This window comes from Cydia fagiglandana, chromosome 9 (assembly GCF_963556715.1).
Source record: "Cydia fagiglandana chromosome 9, ilCydFagi1.1, whole genome shotgun sequence".
Taxonomy (NCBI): domain Eukaryota; kingdom Metazoa; phylum Arthropoda; class Insecta; order Lepidoptera; family Tortricidae; genus Cydia; species Cydia fagiglandana.
In genome coordinates this window covers 10,335,113-10,358,140 of record NC_085940.1, presented here as the reverse complement: position 1 = coordinate 10,358,140, position 23,028 = coordinate 10,335,113, and the positions used below count along the sequence as shown (strand labels likewise).

The 23,028-nt window shown below is 36.4% G+C and overlaps 1 protein-coding gene across 1 annotated transcript; it reads left to right on the top strand.

Moving 5' to 3' along the window:
* Window positions 1-215: 215 nt before the first annotated feature.
* Window positions 216-21,224, top strand: LOC134667335 (putative inorganic phosphate cotransporter). Its single transcript, XM_063524689.1, has 8 exons — window positions 216-307; window positions 1,206-1,420; window positions 11,739-11,978; window positions 14,314-14,523; window positions 15,323-15,490; window positions 16,850-17,066; window positions 17,854-18,092; window positions 20,991-21,224. The coding sequence occupies exons 1-8, from the start codon at window positions 271-273 to the stop codon at window positions 21,219-21,221; spliced, it is 1,557 nt and encodes a 518-aa protein (XP_063380759.1). The 5' UTR covers window positions 216-270; the 3' UTR covers window positions 21,222-21,224.
* The last annotated feature ends 1,804 nt before the right edge of the window (window positions 21,225-23,028 follow it).

Sequence of the window (23,028 nt, the reverse complement as noted above, 5' to 3'; positions counted from 1 at the left end):
CAATTTTACACAATCTTTTTTAAAATATTTGTAAGTAACGTAATAAATAAACACATACCTATTTTTTTCTTTGGAAGCCTTGCTATCGACTGTAGGAATCATGGTACCGTCGAAACATCTTTGTCTTAGATGCGTGTATATATTTTTGGAACTTTGGCCTGTAAAGATGTTTGTGCACTCGGCTGTACCTTTTAATCAATTTAATCATTGCAGAAATGACTGGCAGTGTCGGCTGCAAGTAAATGTTTATACGCCAGTATTTAATGCAGTATGACCCTCACAGGATGGAGACTAATATTAAATCGAGGTAAGTGAATAAGGCAAGTTGAGGTAAGACACACAGTGTATTTTGCTCGGGGCAAGACTAACATTATGAGGATTCCATTCAAGTGATAGTCTTACCTCACCTTACCTTACTTACATATGTAGCGGGTCAAAGATCACTGTTGAGTCTTGAATGGAAAATATTAATTATAAATCTTCTTTCTCGCGTTATCCCGGCATTTTGCTAAGGCTCACATAGGAGCCTGGGGTCCGCTTGACATCTAATCCCATGATTTGACGTAGGCACTAGTTTTTACGAAAGCGACTGCCATCTGACCTTCCAACCCAGAGGGGAAACTAGGCATTATTGGGATTAGTCCGGTTTCCTCACGATATTTTCCTTCTCCGAAAAAATAATAATTAAATGTGGATTGCAAAACAGCCTTTAGACACATAATGGGAATAAATTCCGTTGGAATCTTTTGCATTCCTCAGTGACATTCATTTAGAATTTTAGATTATAAGAGCGATGCTGATCGTCCCTTTCAAAATCACTGTAGTGTTAAATCATCTATTTCGTCAGGTGACAAGCAAAAATCACTAATTACTAAAATAATTAAACAAAATTCAACCTCATTTGAGTACTAATACATATAGTTTACTATGGCTATGACCTTGCGGTGGTAATTAGTGAGTTTTGCTTGTCACCTGACTATTAAATTTGATCTTCGAAATACAAAAGGTTGTAAAAGTTTATTTGAGACGTTTTATAAAACCTTTTATAGTTTGCTATTTTTAACTATAACTATCAACGTCTGATACTAACATTCTGAGGTTCGTCTGTATGGCTGTCTGTCTGTTCAATGTATTGTACAAACTGTATTTCAATAATAAGTAGACAGTTACAGGTTATCATATCAGTAACATTTTATATTTTTCAGTAATGATCATACCCCAGCGCTATGTCCTCGGGGTGATGGGTTTATTCGCTTTAGCGAACTCTTTCACAATGCGGGTCTGTCTCAGCATGACGATCACACAGATGGTAACGCACACGGCTTCCACAGAACACGTTATTGGTGAAACTTGTCCTGATCCGGACATATCGAACGTTACTGTCAGAGAGGCTCCCAATATGACGCTGATGATATATGAGGTAAGAAGGCGAATGACTGTATAATTAATTATACTTCCTATCCAAATCCAAGACAACAAATATAATTTACAAGCAGCAGTACATGGAATCATGCCGTCCTTGTCACACATTTTAGAGATATAATATTTAAAAAACAATTTCGCGCTGTTCCCCTACCTCACTACGCCATCGTCCCTCGCCATCCCATGCACTCTAACCCCGCTCCTGAGATACCCGTCATTACATGTTTTTGTGTTAGTCCGAATCACACGTATTTTCGCCAAAATAGTGTTCCTCTAAAAATGTCTGTGTGTGTGTCGATTGATGAAGTTAGGGTGAGTAATTTTAATATGTCTATTAAGCGCTGAATAATTATAGAATCAAAACATTACTTGTACCGCCGGCCGCCGTGGCCGAGCAACAAATGAATGGTTTTTCGGCACGGCAAGTCTAGTCTCGTTTGCAATACTTTACATGGCTAGTAATCTTTAATTTGAAATCGTATTTTCATTTAGCGTTATAAAGTCATTACGTAATAAATCAACTAAGTAAGTAATCTTTGCTTCCGTACGAAATCACTTGTTACAACTACCTCCTTTTTAGAATAAAATAATTACGGATGAAATAAGTACGGAGCTATAAATAGATAAATCACAAAATGATCTTTAACCCAGTTATACGACTAATAAAAAATTCAAAGATTATAGTAATATGTACCATATTACTAACATTTCATGTTTTGAATAAAATATGTTACATTCATACTATGCAATGTTCGCTCAATAAATTGTTTACGAATGCGAACACCATATTATTATATTATATTGACATGCTTTCGCCTACAGATTTTATATACTGTATACTAGTAGGTACTAGGTAGAGTCTGTGCGGAAAGAGAAGAGTCGTGGCAGAAACGGGAACTAACATTTTAAATTTTATATGGCAATCAAACCTTTGACACCTGTCTTGTAAAAAGTAAACAAACTTCTGTCAATGTATATTTTTATTAACAAAAACCGCAAGTTTTATGTATAAAATATATTCAAAACACGATAAAACCGTACATAAAACCACAAGAAAAATTATATTTAACATTGTTCGGTTTTGTCAGCGGGAAGAAAACGGCTAAAAGCCGACTATCGACTTACAAAAAGTCGCGGAACGTGTTTCCGCTATTCGCGGGTATTGATGTTGTATTTAATATTAAATAATTACCTATTTAATAAGCCCCCTTGTCTCCGGTACATAATCGGTAAGTATATTCATTCAAAATATATTAATTTTCATAAATATGCAGGTCATTCATGATCTTTAAAATAACTGATAAATAGTCTTGATACTTGCCATTTTATGCATATTTATATGTAATTTCTTTTTCAGGATTGTGTAAACGTACCTACGGTATTTCGAATAAAAGACCGCTAAGTAGGTGATATGCAAGAATTCGTAATCTACGTGCCGGATTCAAGCACATCCAGTTCAGATGAAGATAGTTCTATGAATGTCCCTGGTTGTTTTGAAGCTAGCTCAAACATAAGTGACATTGAATATTTTAATTCAGACTTCGATTACAAAGAATAAAACTTTTTCTAATAAAATATTTCTTTATTTGTAGGTTCTGTTAGTTACGAAATTATATTTCATATTTAGCAGTGACTTTTCGGCGAAGTAAAATATCGTGAGATGAGAAAACCGGACATATCCCAATAAGGCCTACCTACTTATGCACTATTTTTATTCATATTCATATTTATTATTAATAATGTACACATACATTACAAGTCAAGTTTACAATGGGTGAAATATATCCCAGATAAAATTACAGTTCTATTGCCCAATTTCTACCCGATCTACCTGGTTTTAATAACTGTTGGACTGCACAGATTAGGCAGTACATAAATGAGACTCGTATCTTGTTTGGTACTAAAATTACAGTTGTATTGGGCAGATTCTTAAATAGTTTTAGCAGTTTTGTCAATCGCAGTCACTTTTTAGTATCTGAGATATAAAAACAAGTGTGTTTTAAAAAGAAAACTAGTGCCTGCGCTAAATCAGAGGATTGAGTTGACGAGCCGACACCACCACTCCGTTTAGTAAGCCGTGGTAAAAAACCGGAACAAAAGGGATTCAAGTATCATGACCTTTAGTGTCGTGCTATAATCACGTGACCAGTGTTGTCAGCATAGCAAAAACCATAAAATAGCACTGGCGCGCCCTCAAATCCCACGACTCTTCTCTTTCCGCACAGACTCTATACAAACTATATCCGAATTGAATAAAAATTATAGATCTACCCTACTGTGTAATAAAAAAGATAGGTAACAATATTAATCCTTGCCGATTGGTAATATTTAAGTGCCTATGCACGGTAGCAAATGTGTCTTTGTGCATATAGACTTTCTTTACTTAACCAATAAGTTTAATTAGCAACTTATGAGGAGGTATCCTCATACCTGTAGGTATACAGATACCTATATTTTATATGTAGGTACATAAAAAAATTCATTAAATACACGATCTACAAGATACTTGAAGAATAGTTTGACCGACTGTTGCCAGTGACCGATGTATACGACGAGCACGCGCTATGCGTGCTCCGATACCGACATAGTGAATGTATCGTAAGGATTAAAACGGATTAGGTACTGTTTTAATCGCACATCGCAGTATCGTCGAGTCTTGGGTCCAGTCGGTGTGGTCGCCTCCTTTTGCTCATCAGATCTCCTGCTTTGTGATAAATAGACATTACTGATTGACACTATTAAGTACCAATGCTATATGCTTAATATCACATAGCCAGTTACTTTCTACAACAGTACTGTATAACGGAGGCGTACCAAGTGTGAACAGTATATCTTTGTACGAGTAAGTAAACCTCATGAATGTGCTAACATCAATTTCTTTTTATGCACTCGCATATTATCAACTCAATGTAATTTTAGAATGAAATAAATCATTGTCAAAGTATTGGGACTTGATTTGTGTAATATTATAGACTACGTCAAATAATAATACTCCGCTAGTACAATAGCGTCGAGGATCGTAAACTCATGCGTAAATCGTATCGGAAATATAAGTAAACCTCCTAATGACAACTGGGATTCAGAATTTGGTAGTTTACGTAGGGTGAGTACTTAGAAACTTACTTATACTACTTACTTATACTATGCAACGAGATGATCATCAAACAGGTAGGCAAAATTTTCCACATTCATTGTGTCGAGAGCTCCGCCTTCACAGCGTTGAGGTTATATTTGCCCCACTTTAATAGTGAAGAGGCTATCTTAACTCCACATTAATTGTGTCGAGAACTCCGCTTTAACAGCGTTGAGGGTAAATTTGCCCCACTTTAATAGTGAAGAGGCCATCATTACTCCACATCAATTGTGTCGAGAGCTCCGCTTTAACAGCGTTGAGGCTAAATTTGCCCCACTTTAATAGTGATGAGGCTATTTTTACTCCACAGTAATTGTGTCGAGAGCTCCGCTTTCACAGCGTCGAGGTTGAATTTGCTCCTCATTAATAGTAACGAGGTTATCCTTACTCCACATTTACTGTGTTGAAGATTTATGACGATAATTGCATAATATCAAAAACTACATAATAATGGCTGACTCGCTCTTCGATTGCTTCGGTCATTTGGTTTATCGGTCGCTTTGCTCTTCGGCCGCTTCGCTCTTCGGATGCTACGCTCTTCGGTCTCTCCGCTCTTCGGATGCTACGCTCTTCGGTCGCTTCGCTCTTCGGATACTACGCTCTTCGGTCGCTTCGCTCTTCTGATGATACGCTCTTCAGTCGCTTCGCTCTTCGATCACTTCGTTCTTCAGTCACTTCGTTCTTCGGTCTTTACGCTCTTCGGTATGTTTGTTCTGCAGACGCTTTGATCGTTATAAAATGAGTCAAAGATATATAACCGTGCTCCACTGTAACAGTGTTGATGCCAATGTAATGTACTTGTCATAGTCTGCATTCAGACCTTTATGTTGCCTCCACTTTAATAGTGATGATGTGACTTTACGTATGTGAAATACAAAGGAGATTTTAGTTACGTTGAAGCAATTTAACTGGTGTTAATGCAGCCTAAAATCCTGTTAAGTACACCAACAGTGCTGTATGACGAGTAAACAATATATGGAAAGAGATATAACCCTTTAACCGGTTTTACATTACCCAACCACCGAAATTACATACATATAACGAAGTTATGTGTTCCAAATAGCTTCAAACAGCATCTTTGTCCTGCAGTCAAATATATACCATCTCAACGAGCCCGATTTACCTACTCGTAACAAATCCAGTACGATTTGCTTACTGGTTATCTCAGCTCTAAACTTCAGGGGACCGTCGCCGCAACTAACAAGGGCTGCACCGTGGTTGATGCATATATCCCACGACGCGAAATCAACGCTGGAATCCTTAGCTGAAAACCAATATGCATAATTGCACAACAATGCAACCAGAGTTAAATGCTGTAACCTGTTACATGAGTCGCATTCGCTAAATAGCTAGATTGACAATCGCAATAAAAGATTGATATCCATCAACAATAATAAAATTAAATATTGTCATTAATTTAAATGCTCTAGGTTGTCATATTATATTGCTGTACAGTTATAATAGGGTATTTTCCTACTACTACTACTACTACTACTACAAATCAGTTACCTTTTTAGAACTGTCAAAAGGATTTGCTAACATGGAATTTATATGAAACATTAGATCGTGACGTCACGGTCAACTCACCTACTTTTTACACGACTGCCCAAACAAAAAGAGTGTATTGTTATATTTCTATCCAATTTATAAAATAGAACTTGTGTTTAACAATAACTCTAATCTGTGTATTTTATGTATGGTGTAAAATAATTTATTTAAATACTTATAGCACCTATGTAATACCCTATTGAATGCTACGTAACACGAGAAAGCTTAAATAATTATTGTTGATTGTGTATCACAAGAATACTGTGCACGCTGCACAGTATAATTGTTATTTTTTAAAAAGGTTACTATAAGTTACTCCTTGAATGATAAATTTCAAGTAAATGCCTTATACACAAATATATCATAATTTAAGACCTAACTACCTACACTACAATCTACCAAAGTTTACTTGCCACTTGTATCACGTGTAGTCGTCATCGGTCAGATACGTAAAGAAAGACGAGTTATTTATTAATGAAGGTAGTCTATCTATATACATTACTAGCTGTGCCCGCGGCTCCGCCCGCGTGGAATTCGGTCTGTGTCAGTAAGCGGCTTATTTCTAAGCCTAATTTCTCTCCCTCTCCCCTGAAGGCGGAACTTGAAGTAAAGTTGACAGATGGATATGCTAGAGGACTGTAGTCCAGATAAAACATTTTACAATTAGGTACCACTAAATAAAACTACACTCCAAAATCAATAGTTTTTTTCGCCCTTATTCAAATTTTACACGTGATTTAAACGACAGAGTAGTAGATGTACCTATATCGGACGATACAGTAAGGAATAGGCGCGCGAGCGAAAGCGAAGCGGCCTGCCTGGCTGGAGCGCCACTCACCGTGGTCTTCTTCAGACTCCTGAGGAAGACCGCGTGCCCCTTGTAACCCCAATGCGTTGCGAGACTTTCGCGAATGATTCTATTTTTTTCGGGAAGGCATGGTAATGCGTATAAAATGCGAGTCCCAAATCGTTTCACTCCGCAAACGACCAGTGCCGGATTAAGATATTTTGATGCCCTAAGCATTTCTAGACCATGGTGCCCCCTCTCCCTCGGGTCATCGAGATTACATTGAATTTTTTTGGTAAATTGAGTGACGTTAATTGCTGCATTACAGCTGAGAATGGAAATCAGTCACATAATTTTATCACGAAAATTGACAGTGCTGCAGCAGTAACGTTGCAACAGAGTAATGCTGTTGCAGTCGGTATATCTTAGAAAGTGATTGAAATCGCGAGCGAAGCGAGCGCGAAAATTTTTCGATAAAAAAAAACGCTATTTGACTTAGAAAGTTATTGAAAACGCGAGCGAAGCGAGCGCGAAAAATGTTCGATTTAAAAACGCAATTTGATAGACAGTTCCATTTTAATTTTTTAGTATGGAAATCAGTCACAAAATTTTATCACAAAAATTGACAGTGCTGCAGCAGTAACGTTGCATCAGAGTAATGCTGCTGCAGTTGTCATATCTGAGAAAGTTATTAATAACGCGAGCGAAGCGAGCGCGAAAATTTTTCGATATAAAAACGCAATTTGATAGACAGTTGTACATTTCTACTTTTAGTATGGAAATCAGTCACATAATTTTATCACGAAAATTGACAGTGCTGCAGCAGTAACGTTGTATCAGATTAATGCTGCTGCAGTTGTCATATCTGAGAAAGTTATTAATAACGCGAGCGAAGCGAGCGCGAAAATTTTTCGATATAAAAACGCAATTTGATAGACAGTTGTACATTTCCACTTTTAGTATGGAAATCAGTCACATAATTTTATCACGAAAATTGACAGTGCTGCAACAGTAACGTTGCATCAGAGTAATGCTGCTGTAGTCGCCATATCTTAGAAAGTGATTATAAACGCGAGCGAAGCGAGCGCGAAAATTTTTCGATATAAAAACGCAATTTGATAGATAGTAGTACATTTTTACTTTTAGTATGGGAATCAGTCACAGCATTTTATCACGAAAATCGACAGTGCTACAGCAGTAACGTTTAACAGAGTAATGCTGCTGCAGTCGCCACCCGAATGTCACTTTTATCATATCTTATAATGTTATTATAAACGCGAGCGAAGCGAGCGCAAAAATGTATCGATATAAAAAACGCAATTTGATAGGCAGTTGTACATTAGTTTTTACTTTTAGTCCCAACCAGGCGCGTATCCAGGATTTATTACAGAGAAGGGACGGGACAGTTTTCTATCAGCCTAGCTTCGCATAGGGCTCGACATTTAAGGGTGTCAGCGAGGTTGTTTTCATACAGAAAAGATGCAAGAAAGCAGAGCTTGGACTTGGAATTGACCAAGTGAATGGAATTGGTGAAGTGTGAGCAAGGCAGAAGGCCCAGCTTCGAAAGAGGAAAGCATGGATTTGGATCCACGCCCAAGTGTAATTAAGGCAGAAGATTAACTTTGCCATAAGGCAGAAGACCTCGCATAAGACCGAACTGCAAAAGAGTGGCTTGAAATCGAATCTATGCATGTAATCACGACTCTTCTACTGCTCGCTCTGTGGCTTCACTTGAAAGCGCTTCTTTATAGGATGCTTTTAGTTTTCGGCTTTCACGGGGCCCCTTATAACACTTTGACAGTTAGGTCTCAGGATCGCGGCTAAGGAGCAACTCGGGTTGGCCGACAAATCTGGCGTGCAAGAGAGCAAATTTCACTATAATATCGGTAACCTTTGTCGAAAAAATCCGCTGGCCGCAAGCCCGAAAGCAAGATTTTTTTCCATGACTTTAAGGGCCTCCGCGTAAGGTCAAATCGAAAGCCTACGTTGGAGATGTTCTTACGTACCCTCACTCTCTTACTTGATCCCTACGGCCCTTCGCTATTAGATGGGTACACACGTATAAAAGTTTCATGTAGGTACCTACTCCACGACGACTGCAATGCTGATGCAGCCTTCTCTTTTTTGTCTACAGTTTTGGTGCCCTAAGCAAGTGCTTATTTTGCTTAAAAGGGTTAATCCGGCACTGCAAATGACGGAGGTCAATGTTTTTTTTCTCAAAGTACCCACCTTCGTGGTCATTACTATTAAGTGCTTAAAGTAGGCGATACGTATGAATATAGATTTGATATGGGTGCGATATAATTACGATTAGGTATAATTCATGACGGAGAAAATTAATAATTTTAAATAACTATGCAATTACACGCGTGTTGATATGTGTGTTTATTTTACCACTACTTACGTAACTATGTAAACTCATTTTTAGTTTTCTTGTTTACTTAATGTTTACTCACTTCCCCAAAAGATGGCACTGTGCAATGAGGGGCAATTAATTTACTGTCGTTTAATTTTGTTGTATTATTAATTTATTAAATCAACATAATTATTCAATTATTTTTGCTGATATATCCGTACCCCCTTTCTAAACTTAGAGTTAATTTGGCAAGATCTTTCCGCGGTGGCTTCAAATTCAGCGCCATCTGTTTGTTCAGTTAGGGTACTCAATAGTGGCAGCACATATCTGAAAAGAGTTTGCCCCTCCTTCCTAAGTAGCGCCATAAGATTCAGGGGCAAACTTAAGTCAATCGAATGTTGTGGCTACCCCCCCTTTTAGGGGTTAAATTTTTATAGCCTATAACCTGGCCGGGGATTTTCTCGACAGATTAATGAAGTTTTCATAAAAATCCGTTCAGCCGTTTTCACGTGATGCGCGTTCAAATAAACAGACAAACAGATAAACAGATAAACAGATAAACAGACAAAAATTCTAAAAACTGTTGGAACGTGTTCTGTTATCGATTCTAAGTATCCCCAGCCAACTTTTTTTCAAATATCTTCCATGTACAGACTTTCGACCCTCTACAGCTTTATTATATGTATAGATTTAGCTATTTACATATCGTTTGAGAATGTGACTGTCTCATTTCAATCAAAGACAGAGCGAATCGTACTATCTTTGTCTTACACCAGTACTAGCACCCAAAAGGAAAGGATGAGTATAGTTTTCCTGTTACTGACTGACAAATTGGTTTGACCAACTATATAAATCTATAACTTGAAGCTGAATTATAATTGAAAATTTGAAAAATTATAAGTTTCAAAACAGCACCTACGGGCTTTTCTACTAGTCATTGTCCGGGCTTAGTCTAAATGTATAGAAACTTGATTTCTATGACAACCTTACAATGAAGAAAAATCTCCTTTACCCACAGGCTTTGTATAGAAGAGGGTATTTATTGTTGTATTGGATCTTCATTGCAAACTGTCATAAAGTTATATTTTATTCTACTTGTCAATACTTAAAAAGACATACATTCATAGATTAATCATAACCCAAAAAATAATTACATCCAGTGAGTGGTTGGTAAAATCTAAATGATAAAAAACAGCTTATTTATTATGTATAGTGTCTGGCAGAAAACAACCTAAACTGTTGTAGTAATTATAATCTTGAAAATTAAAACAATGTATATCTTAGTTAAATTTAAATTGAAATTCGAATAATATAATGGGTATAAAGTGGTATAAAAATTGGTTCAGAGCTATAACTAAAGATTGAACACACCTTTCAATGGTCTACATATGCAAAGGCAAAATTACATTATACAACAGTTATAACCATAATTTTAAGAAGTTGTTTTTTTAAAGTTATAGTTATAGTATTACAATAAAAACTAAGAAAGTTTAATTTATTTATGATTATTTTTTTTCTTTCACCAAAAAGGAATATAAAAGGTACCTAATTTTACCCGTTAATCAATGATGCTTATCATTATAATATATTATGCTATACTTATATAAAATTACATTTGCAGGTAAATCTCTTCAGCTGAAATCAGTCATATCAGTAACGGTATACGTAACTTACTGATTTCATATCGATATTTCATTTTATTTTCGCACCTGTATTTAGATACAAGGCTTTGAACATCTGCTTGTAAATTATATTTGTTGTCTTGGATTTGGATAGGAAGTATAATTAATAATCAAACGAACTTACCTGTGAAGTTTGATTACAATTATACGAGTATCCAAATCCAAGACAACAAATTCCCGCCCCCCAACCCCGAAAATTAAAATAAAATAGTGTCTGTTCATAACACAAAAAAGATTCACTCTGAAATAATGACGGGTATCTCAGGAGCGGGGTTAGAGTGGGATGGCGAGGGACGATGGCGTAGTGAGGTAGGGGAACAGCGCGAAATTGTTTTTTAAATATTATATCTCTAAAATGTGTGACAAGGACGGCATGATTCCATGTACTGCTGCTTGTAAATTATATTTGTTGTCTTGGATTTGGATACTCGTATAATTGTAATCAAACTTCACAGGTAAGTTCGTTTGATTATTAATTCTGGTAATATTGTACGGTTTTTATCACTACACCTTATAAAACAACCCGCCGCGTCTGTCTGTTTGTGTGTTTGTTCGGGATAAACTCTAAAACTAGGTACTAAACGAATTTTCATGCGATTTTCACATATCAATAGAGTGACCATCATCAACGTCAGTCAGCAGTGAACTATTAGGCACAGATGCACCAACCACATTTAACTGACTGATTAACGTCAAACAGCAGTAAAGTATGAAATTTTCCCATACAAAATACATTTAGCGAACTGTTTAAAGTTGACAGATAGTTTGGTGCAGCTGACCCTTAGTCTAAAAAATATTTTTATATTTCAGCGTCGCGAAAAATATGATTGGAGCGAAGCAACCCAAGGATTCCTGCTTAGTTCCTTTTATTATGGATACGTGCTGACTCACCTGCCCGGCGCTCTTCTGGCGGAGAAGTTTGGTGGAAAATGGACTGTTGGGCTCGGTCTGTTGACTACGTCTGTGGCCACTGTACTAACCCCATGGGCTGTTACTGTTGGAGGCGCTGTTGGGTTGTTTATAATTCGTGTTATTGAGGGAATGGGAGAGGTAACTACAACCTAAACCTTTTAAATCATTTCAAAAAATGACTGTGTCTCTTATTCTTATGATAAATAATAAAAAACAAGTTTTTTTTATTATTTTATATATGTATAGAAAAGGCTATTATAAATCTAATTCATTAGTTTTCATATAAACTGTGTTTATCAAAAAGTGGCAATATTACAATACTCATTAATTAGGAACCGAGCTCCCAATATTTCCAAAAAACCAGTATAGTTGAGAGATCTATGACAAGTTAACTATGCGTAATCAAAGATTGAAAGGATGACACACGCTAGATCCGGCCGTGCCAGAGCCGGAGCGTCCGACATGTCATTTTCTATGACGGCTGGTCGGTGACCACGTGGTTTCATAGAAAACGAAGCGCCGCAAGCTCCGGCCCGGCCCCAGTCTGGTCTAGCGTGAGTCATCCTTAAGTACCTACTCGTACTGGCCGCGTAGCAAACATGCCAATCGCTTACGCTCCTGTCGAAGCGATAGCGATTGACACCTTGGCTAGGCCGGCTGGATGGAAAGTTGTGATGCGCTCGTGAAGTTATTATGGGAGTTGAGCCCAGGAAGTTGCTCACCTTATGAGCCTGTGGCGGAAGAACACGCTTCCACCCCGTGATATGAACTTTGTTCTCTCGTTTATTGCATAAGTTTTATTTGCCGTTGTTTCACACAGAAACTTCGGTAATTACTCATGTTCTATTGTACTTATGAACTGAGATCAAAAGTAAAATCTCAAGTGGATTGTAATTTTTCGGTGTTTCATGCTACCTTTGAAATTCAGTTGTTTTGACCAAATTATCCAGACTTATGAGTACCTATATAACAAAAGAGTAGTATAAGGTCAATGTGGCTGATTCCATTAGGCTACAAATATAATGACCACCAAAAAATACTTTGGTACCCTAAATAAAAAAATTATGCTTACAAAAAAAAATACTGAACACCAAAAAAGTAAGCCCTAAAATTACAAATGTACCACCGTTTTAATTACGACTGCACTTCAAATTGTATTCGAATACCAAATATATTGAATGATTACCAAAAATCATTAATGATCACCAAATCTTGAAGACCAAATTAATGAGATTTTTGCACCTAAATAAACCACATGATTACCAAAAAATGTATACGTATTACCAAATAAAGTAAAATGATGCCAAAATTACTAGCCCCTCTCGCTCAGCTCAACCCCCGTACCCCACACCGCATACCTACCTAACCTCACCTACTTTTCTAATAGCATACTGATATGCTACTAGAAAAGTAGGTTAGGTTAGGTTTGAATTGCAACCCATACAGAAACGAAAAGCTACTAGAAAAGTGGGTTAGGTTAGGTTTGAACTGCGACCCTTACAGAAACGAAATGCTACTAGAAAAGTGGGTTAGGTTAGGTTTGAACTGCGAACCTTATAGAAACGAAATGCTACTAGAAAAGTGGGTTAGGTTAGGTTTTTGAATTGCAACCCATACAGAAACGAAATGCTACTATAAAAGTGGGTTAGGTTAGGTTTGAACTGTGACCCTTACAGAAACGAAATGCTACTAGAAAAGTGGGTTAGGTTAGGTTTGAACTGTGACCCTTACAGAAATGAAATGCTACTAGAAAAGTGGGTTAGGTTAGGTTTGATTTGCGACCCATACAGAAACGAAAATCTACTAGAAAAGTGGGTTAGATTAGGTTTGAACTGTGATCCATACAGAAACAATTGTGGTTACAATTTTGGTGGTCATTTACTATTTTCGGGTTTACAATGATTATTTTGGAGTCATTTGCTTTAATAGGATAGCAATATTTAAAAATTTGGTTATAATTTTACCTACATTAAAATGGAGTTCTAATTTTGGTGGTCATTTACTATTTTTGGGTTTACAATGATTATTTTGGTGTCATTTTATTTAATAGAATAGCAAGATGTAAAATTTTGGTTATCAATTGACATTAAAATGGGGTTTGAAATTTGGTAATCATTTACAATTTTTGGGTTAATAATGATTAGTTTGGTGTCATTTCCTTTAATAGGATAGTAAAATGTAATAAAATTGGTAATCATTTCACATTAAAATGGTGTTATAATTTTGGTGATCATTTATGATTTTAGGGTGGTAAAGTAGATTTTTTTGGTATTAAATTTTATTAAATCTGGTGATCAGTTAAATAGCAGCCATTCCATTATAGGGGCTATTCCGTCCACGAGCGTATGTCTTTGGTTTTCAATCGTAAGAAAAAAAAACCATTTCCTTTTCATTGCTGAAACTAAAAGCAATCGCTGCTTTTTCGACAAAATTTAGCCACATTAACCTTAATCTTAATTTTCTTTTATTCTAGGGTCCAGTAACACCAGCGTTTGTACTATTATTAGCGCGATGGGTACCCCCATCTGAGCGGTCTCGATTTGGCGCTATGATATTCGGTGGCGCCCAAATTGGTAACATTTGTGGGCCCTACATCTCAGGCTTGCTGCTGAATAATGGTGGAGATTGGGCCAACGTGTTCTATGTGTTTGGAGGATTGGGGATAATATGGTTTATATTCTGGGTAAGACTTTACTTTTAACTAAACTTGTAGGTATGTATGTATATAATTATCAACCGATTAATCAATCAATATTTTTATTTGTTAAACATAGGTACATAGGTGTTCTAATTATGTTTTTTTTCTGCAATTTATAATGGAATTTACATTTACCTGCTTAGATTTTATACTGACCCAGCCATCAAACCATTATTAACCAGCTTGTACAAGATTATATCACATTTACTAGTAATAAAATAATAAAATTACATATCTACTGTGACATTGACAGTGAAAAACACATTCGTGTGGCATTTAAACAATTTGCCAAGTATAAATAATCTCCAAAGATAACTTTGCGAGATTTCGGAGTAAACAAATTGGATTTACGAAACTGCGTGACTGTTTCTTAAATCATAATCGTACTCATTTATTATTTTAAAACAATTTATCTCCAAATTCGTTCAAAGTATTTTAAGTTCGAATAGCGACAGAAATTAACTGCGGCACTGCGGTGATGCGCTTAGTAACCGTTTATGAATCGTGTTGTAATTGTGAAAAATATGTTTAGATAACAATATAATTATATGTAAGGTAAATGTATCTACTAGTGACCGTCATGCTAATGCCCAATAGATGATACCTTGCTCAGTCAGCTAAGTCATTGTCACCACTATTGACAATGACTTAAATTTCAAGATGACATGTACAGGGACGGAGCGTAAGCGATTGGCATCTTGGATACCAGTACGTTTACCTTATGTTTATTTAAGAAGTAAAGTACCATAATTATTGAATTCAATGTATTGTAAATCGATTCCAGAGCCTCTTATGCTACAGTACCCCAAACTCCCACCCGTACATATCGGATCGGGAGCGGGAGTACTTGAAGGACAGCGTCATCGCCTCCGGTCTACACAAGAAGCTGGACCCGGTGCCATTTAAGGCCCTGATGAGATCGCCGCAGCTTTGGGCCCTGGTCGCTGCGGCTGTAAGTATTTTATTCTTGATTTCGTTTATAAGGTTCGGTTGCACCAAACCGACTGTCACCGTTAAAGCATTCGCTAAATTTTATTGTATGGGAAGTTTCATAGATCTCTGCTGTTTGACGTTGATCAGTCTGTTAACTGTGGTTGGTGCAACTGGCCCTAAGTTTTTTTAATTTATTTACACAAAAGGTACATGCTCATAAACAAAATTTACAATATCGCCAAACTGTAACCAGTTTGTTGGCGAAGTAATACAATACAATTACAAATCCTCTTTATTGCACAACCTCAATAAAACATTTACAGAGAGATATACATAATAGATGAAGACAACGTAAAATAAATTTCTTTTTTCTTCTTGCACCATTAATTTTTACATGTATCTCTTTAGCCCGATGGTTGACTGGTAGAGAATAACATTAGGCATTAAGTCTGCTATTTGTACATCATTTTTATGATTTGTGCAATAAAGTTTAAATAAATAAGTCAACAACGCCTAATTTAAATAACCAGCTTAGTGTTTTGGAAGATATTGATAGGTTTATATTTTGGCGACTCGACTACAGTAATCGCTTTTTTCAACGCAGATTAAGATTAATGACCAAGAAGTGGCATGACCGAGCAGTTACAGCAGAACATTAAAAAAAATTATACAATATTTTTACAACCAAGTACATCCATTTGCTACATATAGCCGTAAAATTTTACACATACATACTAAAGCAATGTAAAATTTACGCTTGAAAATATATAATTCTCTTAGCAATATGCCTTATGCATGGTCCATAAATAAACACCCTAGTTACAAAGTATTTTCCTCGTTCTTAATAGCATATAAGATACTTAAATAACGGCGGAAACAAGCGTACCTTTATTACTTACTTCCACCGCTTAAAGATTGTAAAGCTCTAGTGACCAGTATACGTAAGATCTCCGATCACACAATGCGGTTATATATTTCTGGTTCACAGTTATACTGGTCAAGCTAGGATAAACAACAGTGTAAATAGGTTTTTAAATGTGAGGAAGACGATGTGGAAATGTTCATTTTGCATAAAATTATTGATATTGCTCTATTGTCACGAGTTTAGATTAATTCATCGCGTGCAAACGAAATATAAAATTTTACAACGACTTTTATTAAATATTGCAATACATACAAGTAAACTCATTGTCACGAAATTCGTTGTTATAAAATTGATATTTTCGGAAATAATCACTTAAAGTAGGAAGGCAAAATGTGTCTCTAACTTTCAAACCATGGGTCCAATAATCAGCCTATTTCAATTTTTCTTCAGGAATTGCCATTATAATTGCTAAAACACTATGTCTATATATCTCACAAATAGTAATTACCGCAGATCGGGCACGATTGGGGCTATTTCACAATGATCACCGACCTCCCGAAGTACTTCTCCGATGTTCTTCGCTTCAACATCAAAGAGACAGGCCTCATGTCCGCCTTGCCCTACATGGCTATGTATGTGTCCTCGTTTCTGATGGCTGGTATGTGCGATTTATGCATCAAGAAGAAATGGCACAGCATCAGCACGGGCAGGAAGATATACACGACACTATGTAAGTGTAAATTTAAGTCACAAATATTAAGGATAAATTCGCATTGCGATTGCAGCTTGCAGCAGCCTACTGCTGCATCGTTGCTGGTGTATTGTTGCGGTTGCGGTAAAATGAGATGATAGGTTTAGAACGCACTGCGATTAATTTCTTGCGGTTTCAGTCTTTATGCTTATGAACCATGTAGGTATGGTACACTTTTTGCGGTTCTGAAACCGCAAGAAATTTATTGCAGTGCGTTTTAAGCCTAATAAACTGCGTTGTTACATTAGCTGTCGCGATTAGAACGTTTAGTCTGTTACTCAATTTTATTTATTAAGGAAATAGATAGTGACATCGCCTTTTTCCTGCTACTGCAAGTTACAATCTAGGTACAGTCAATGTTACAGTCTAGGAGGATATAACTACAGTCACCATCCCAATTCCTCCTTCAAAATAACGTACCGTGAAAGTTAATGTTATTGAAGCATCATATAGTTCGTGCTGCTAGGTAACATTTTAAATTATTCAAATATCACACAATGATCCCCGGCCACAATTTACACATGTATACAGAAAATAAAAATGTTTTTTTTGTATTAAATCTATTCTTCATTTTCTAAGGTCTTCTTCTAAGGTAAAAGTTTTATAGATTAGTCGTTCATTGTCAATTAGGACGTGAATTGACGTTGACTCTTGCCAATGAAAAACTAACATAATTTATCTTTTTCCTTAGAAAACCACATTGTAATTTGACCCCTAAGCCTCAGCCATAGTAGTAGGTCAGACTAAGGAAAACATTTTTCCGCAGCCTCTTCCGTGCCGGCAGTTTTTATCATGCTGGCCTCGTACTCGGGCTGCAACCGGGCGGAGGCCGTCGGCCTCTTCATAGCGTCCATGGTTTTCATGGCAGGCTTCTATAGCAGCGTCAAGATCAATGCAATGGACATCGCGCCGAACTACGCAGGAACGTGCTCTGCATTTGCTAATGGGATCGCAGCGATTTCTGGCATGATTACACCTTATTTGATCGGGTTGTTGACTCCTGATGTAAGTATAATATTATCATTTTACACCGGATATAACAGAGTACAAAGTTGTTGCTTGGTAGGTTGCTACATTTGCTACCCTGCCGGCTGAGCCAAGGTGACAATCGCTATTGCTACGACAACGAAAAGCTTTGTGCCTCTCTATTACTCGTTTATATTAGTGCGACAGTTGCGTTTCGATCGGTACGGAGCTTAAGCGATTGGCATGTTGGCTACGCGGCCAGCAGCGCAAAAATGGATCGCGCTTATGAATGTATTGGAGAGTTTGAAAATAATAAACCGACCAAATTTAACCTTAAGTTCCAAGAAGTGTCACTTGATCGGCTTTTTGACTCGTGATGTACCTGCCTTGAGATTCTACCCCAGATTGAAACTACACAGACGTTAACAATAGACTTTCGAAGCTCAGGTAAATATAATGTCACAGTTCAGTACCATTTATAGTAGTATACCCTATAATGGGCGTGGAACCAGTAATGGGACAAAGAAACATAATTCCTCTAAAATAAGTATCTAAAAGTAGTTTATAAACAATGCCTGTATATTATGATAAATAAGAGTCCTAGAGCTGTTTCAGTTTGAAGTTTCATTAAATTTGGTTGCTTTTTAAGAAATTGGCGTCAACCCAAAAGTTGTCGTGTCACTGAAAAAAAATACCACTACGAATTCTTAACAACTTCGCTAAGAGAGGTGAGTTAATTTATTAAATTTCAATTAATTAATACTTGATGAAAACTAGAATGTGTTTTGTTAATTGAATTTACCATGAGATAAGGTATACAACACACTATGTTGTGACTCCACAGATGTAAAAAAATCGTGGTATTTGGCCCAATCCCATTATAGGAGCTGTAAAACTGCGTACCTCCTATGATGGGACAAATGACAGAATGATGCTTGCCATGCCATAATTTCATGTTTAAACAATACAGAAGTAAATTGTAGTTACGAAATATGTCAATCAGGAGGTATTCTCGGACTTCGGATAAATTAATATCGTTTTTCCAAACTTTTATTTAACTTGCCCTGTTAGTTAGTGTGGGTCCAATCTTGGTAGCTGAATTTGAGCCACTTTTCGATTTCCGATTCAGTTGAAATTTTGTGTAAGTACGTAATTAAGTATGCAAATCGGATGATAATGCAATATTATGATAACATGGACCTAATCTGATGATGGAGACAGGAGGTGTCCATGGGAACTTTATCGCAATAAACCCTAACTAATTGTGTTTGGGTATATTAGAATTGTCTCCATGGATCTAATACAATAATAATTGGCTGTGGAAAGAAAAATACATTCAGCGATAAAAGCTTATACCAAAAATTTATTTTTTTGTCGTAACTTATTCCCCATTTCAATATTTTATACTGATAGAGCAATGTCCATTATAGGGGGCCCATTACTGGATCCACGTCCATTACCGGGGGCCCATTACTGGAACTTTGGTGTCCATGACTGGAGAAAAAAAGCATAGTTTTAATTTGTTAAATATGTGGAAACTAATTGCTGTATCTTTCATACAACACGCCTAAAACATGAAAGACGGATAGGACTTTCATCTTTTAACACGCTAAGCGGTAGACCATTTACATGTATACGGGAAATATCATAAATACTCCAAATTTCCTCTTAAATGTCCCATGACTGGTGCTGTTACTATATGTAGTGTGAAGGAAACGTTAAGCTGCCGATGTCAGCTCTCATACGATAGAAGCCATTACGATGGAGAGCCTTTGGGTGGTTTGATAACTTTTAGTAGTGAAACAGCCCATTTACTAAAAAAATCCAAATCCTCTAGGTAGGGGTGGCACATCCGTCCTCGTTCCGGCTCCGGCTCGGGTACAGTCCTACACCAATATTGGTGGCTAGCCATAAGCCGCGCGTGGCGCTGTCGCCACCTAGCGGTCATATTTGTCCTAATCGTAACAGACGCGTTTTGTTAGAGAGTGAATCTTCTGTACCTAGTAGGTACTATTACATATTTATTCTGTGCTCTAGGTTAGTATTCTAAGTTGGATTGTTATTGATAAACTAGGTACAACAATTCTTTAAATTTAAGTAAACAAGCGGTTAACGGACCCTTGAAGATATAATGAGGAGGAGTACTTTTAATTTTACGGTACAAATTACTATCATATCCTAGTGATTAGTTACGTACTCGTTGTGTCGATAAAAAATAGTTTTTATCTTAAAACTTCGTGAACTGGCAAAGTAATGCGAGGACGATTTGACGACTGATTGGGTTCCGGGTGAAAATTAGCGAAACGAAATTTCCTATTCCGTTTCACACGACTGGGTAATGTAAGACTAAACGTCGATTTTTTAGAGCCTAGTGTTCACAAGGTTACATTTTTACTTAAATTTTCCTTAAATATTTAACACAGGGGAATCTCCGTATCGAAAATGTCAGTAGCACACATGTGATGCTCTTTTATTCTTTATTCAGAAAAACAATAGGTATAAGTTTACAGCTGCAGGATGCCAAGACACTTATACCTACTGTTAATACATAGTCAATATCATAAAATTCGTAAACATGTATACAATTTTCGAAATATCTCTAGAATATTAACTCGCATTTATAGACGGGTCTAACGCCGTAAACGAAACGTCGGTAAATAAAGGTAAACTGAATAAATTTTGCGTTAGACCTCTCTATAAATGTGAGTTAATATGTGTTCAAAACGCGGAAGTTTTAAATATTATATCTCTAGAATCTTAAATTAAACATATCTAATATGTATTACCTACTAAGTTTAAAAAAATCCTAATACTACGTTGTAGGGACCGCCACTTGTCTGCGAATATGTCTGCGTTTTGGACTGTAGCTATGATAATAACATTAGTTAGAGTAACTACTTGTGTACAACATTAACTTTTGTTTTATTTCTCTTTCAGCAAACAGTAGGACAGTGGCGCATTGCATTTTGGGCAGTATGCTCGGTGCTAGTAGGCACTGATATCCTTTACCTGATCTGGGGAAGCGGCGAGCCGCAGTGGTGGGATGATGTGGACAAGTACGGCTATCCTCCAGATTGGAAACATGGTCCGCTGAAAAAACGAGCCCAGGACACTGAAAAGAAGATTGTGTATCCTAAGCATGATCATTCGCCCGTCTCGACTGACTGAAAATAAATTGAGCATAGCAAACATTTGTCTAGTTCTTTTTTCGTGACTATGTTATGTGTAACAACAAAACTATAATAATAATATGAGATAGGTAGGTACTGAGACATTTTGTGTATAATGCAGGTACCCATAGTCTTAATTAAAATGAAAACGATTCGCTAATTTATTTTAAAGAAAACTCATCTGTTACATGTTATATGATTTATTCGTAGCTGCCTTCTTTAGATGAGTGTTTTTAACAAAAATCATTAAATATATCGTGCTAATAATAAGTTCTAGATACATGACGCTAGCTCAATATTACAGGATTCTATGTTTCACTTTTACATAACAAGGGGGAGGCCTATGTTCAGCAGTGGACGTCTTATGGCTGAGATGATGATGATGTTTCACTTTCATCGAACTGAAATTTGAACATTGTCATAGTGACATTAATTCGAATTTCAACTATCTTGAAAATGTAATAGAACCCTGTAATATTGGACCAGCGATGTTTTATCTGTATACACTATAGGATACTGCTAAATTATCACTGAAATAGCTTTAGGTACAATTCTGAGAAATAAATAAATAAAAATAAATGAAATAAATTTAGATATGTTAGATATTGTGCAATATTTTAACGATTTGAGTTTATATCATAGATTCCTAATCAATTATCAAATGATCGTTCGACGTGACTTTTCAAGATATAAATGTTAGCAGTTTATAGGCAATTATTAGGCAGTCATGTGTCGTCAGTAAACGTGATTTCTTAAGGATCATTAAAACGAATAATAAATCGTAAGAATCGTAAGAGAACTGTGTTATGGATTCAAGTTTATTACCCGGTTTAATTCAGTTTCTTTTGCAACATTGACATTCCACGATCGTAAACCAAATTGACATTTTACAGTCGTAAGGCAAACCCGTGTACAAAATCTTCCTAAGTGCAAGTTAGTGCCTACAATTCTCAGGTAAACCAGTCTTACTGGGGATCCTATCTCGTCGCATAATAATTGATTGTCATAATGTAATGTTAGGCATAAAACTCTTTTCGCATATTTTTTCTCCAGCTGAAACAGAAAGTATTTTCGAATATATTTTGCATAGGTTATGTAGAATAGGGTAGGTTAGGTTAGGTTTGTGTTATAATTTCTCAGAAATGTTAATATTTCCAGCACAATAACAAAATATGCGAAATGAGTTTTATACGTAACATTACATTAGGACAATCAATTATTATGCGACCCAATATGGACCCGTCTTACTGGGATCTCATGATTCCGATCAGCTTTGTGTAATCAGTAACTGAACTTACACAGGTCCTTTTGAGCGTTCGACTTTCTTGCGGTTTATAAGTTGTTGGAACAAAACCCAAGTTACTCCCTATCGGGTCATTGGGTCGAATAAAAGTACGATTACGTCTTTCTCGACTTGTTTTAACATTCATGGCTGATGACCATATGGTTGCTTATAAATGTAAGATGGTACCCGCTCCAAGTCAATTTAGTTATTCGATATAAAAGTCTTATTGTTAAGTGTAGCGAATTACGATGGAGTAGCAAATAAATATAGTAGTCACTCTAGGTAGGTCTTAAGTTTAACGCTTACACCTACAAAGTTGTTCAGTCTAATTGACAGTAATTAGATAATAGTAAGGAAATACATTTTTTATAAATAAATATTCGACGTAGGAAGGACACTCCTACACCTACGTATCTTGACATTCTTGACTAATTATCACATAATGCTAAGTCTTATATTGGCACTGGCAGTACTTAAACATTTAGCCGTTTATTAGATGAGTATCATAAACGGCTAAACG

Excerpts from the sequence above, each read along its gene's own strand:
- LOC134667335 (XM_063524689.1), top strand. The coding sequence starts at position 271 with ATGACCCTCACAGGATGGAGACTAATATTAAATCGAG. Across the intron at positions 308-1,205 it reads GAGACTAATATTAAATCGAG|TAATGATCATACCCCAGCGC; the intron begins GTAAGTGAATAA and ends TATATTTTTCAG. Across the intron at positions 1,421-11,738 it reads TGACGCTGATGATATATGAG|CGTCGCGAAAAATATGATTG; the intron begins GTAAGAAGGCGA and ends TTTATATTTCAG.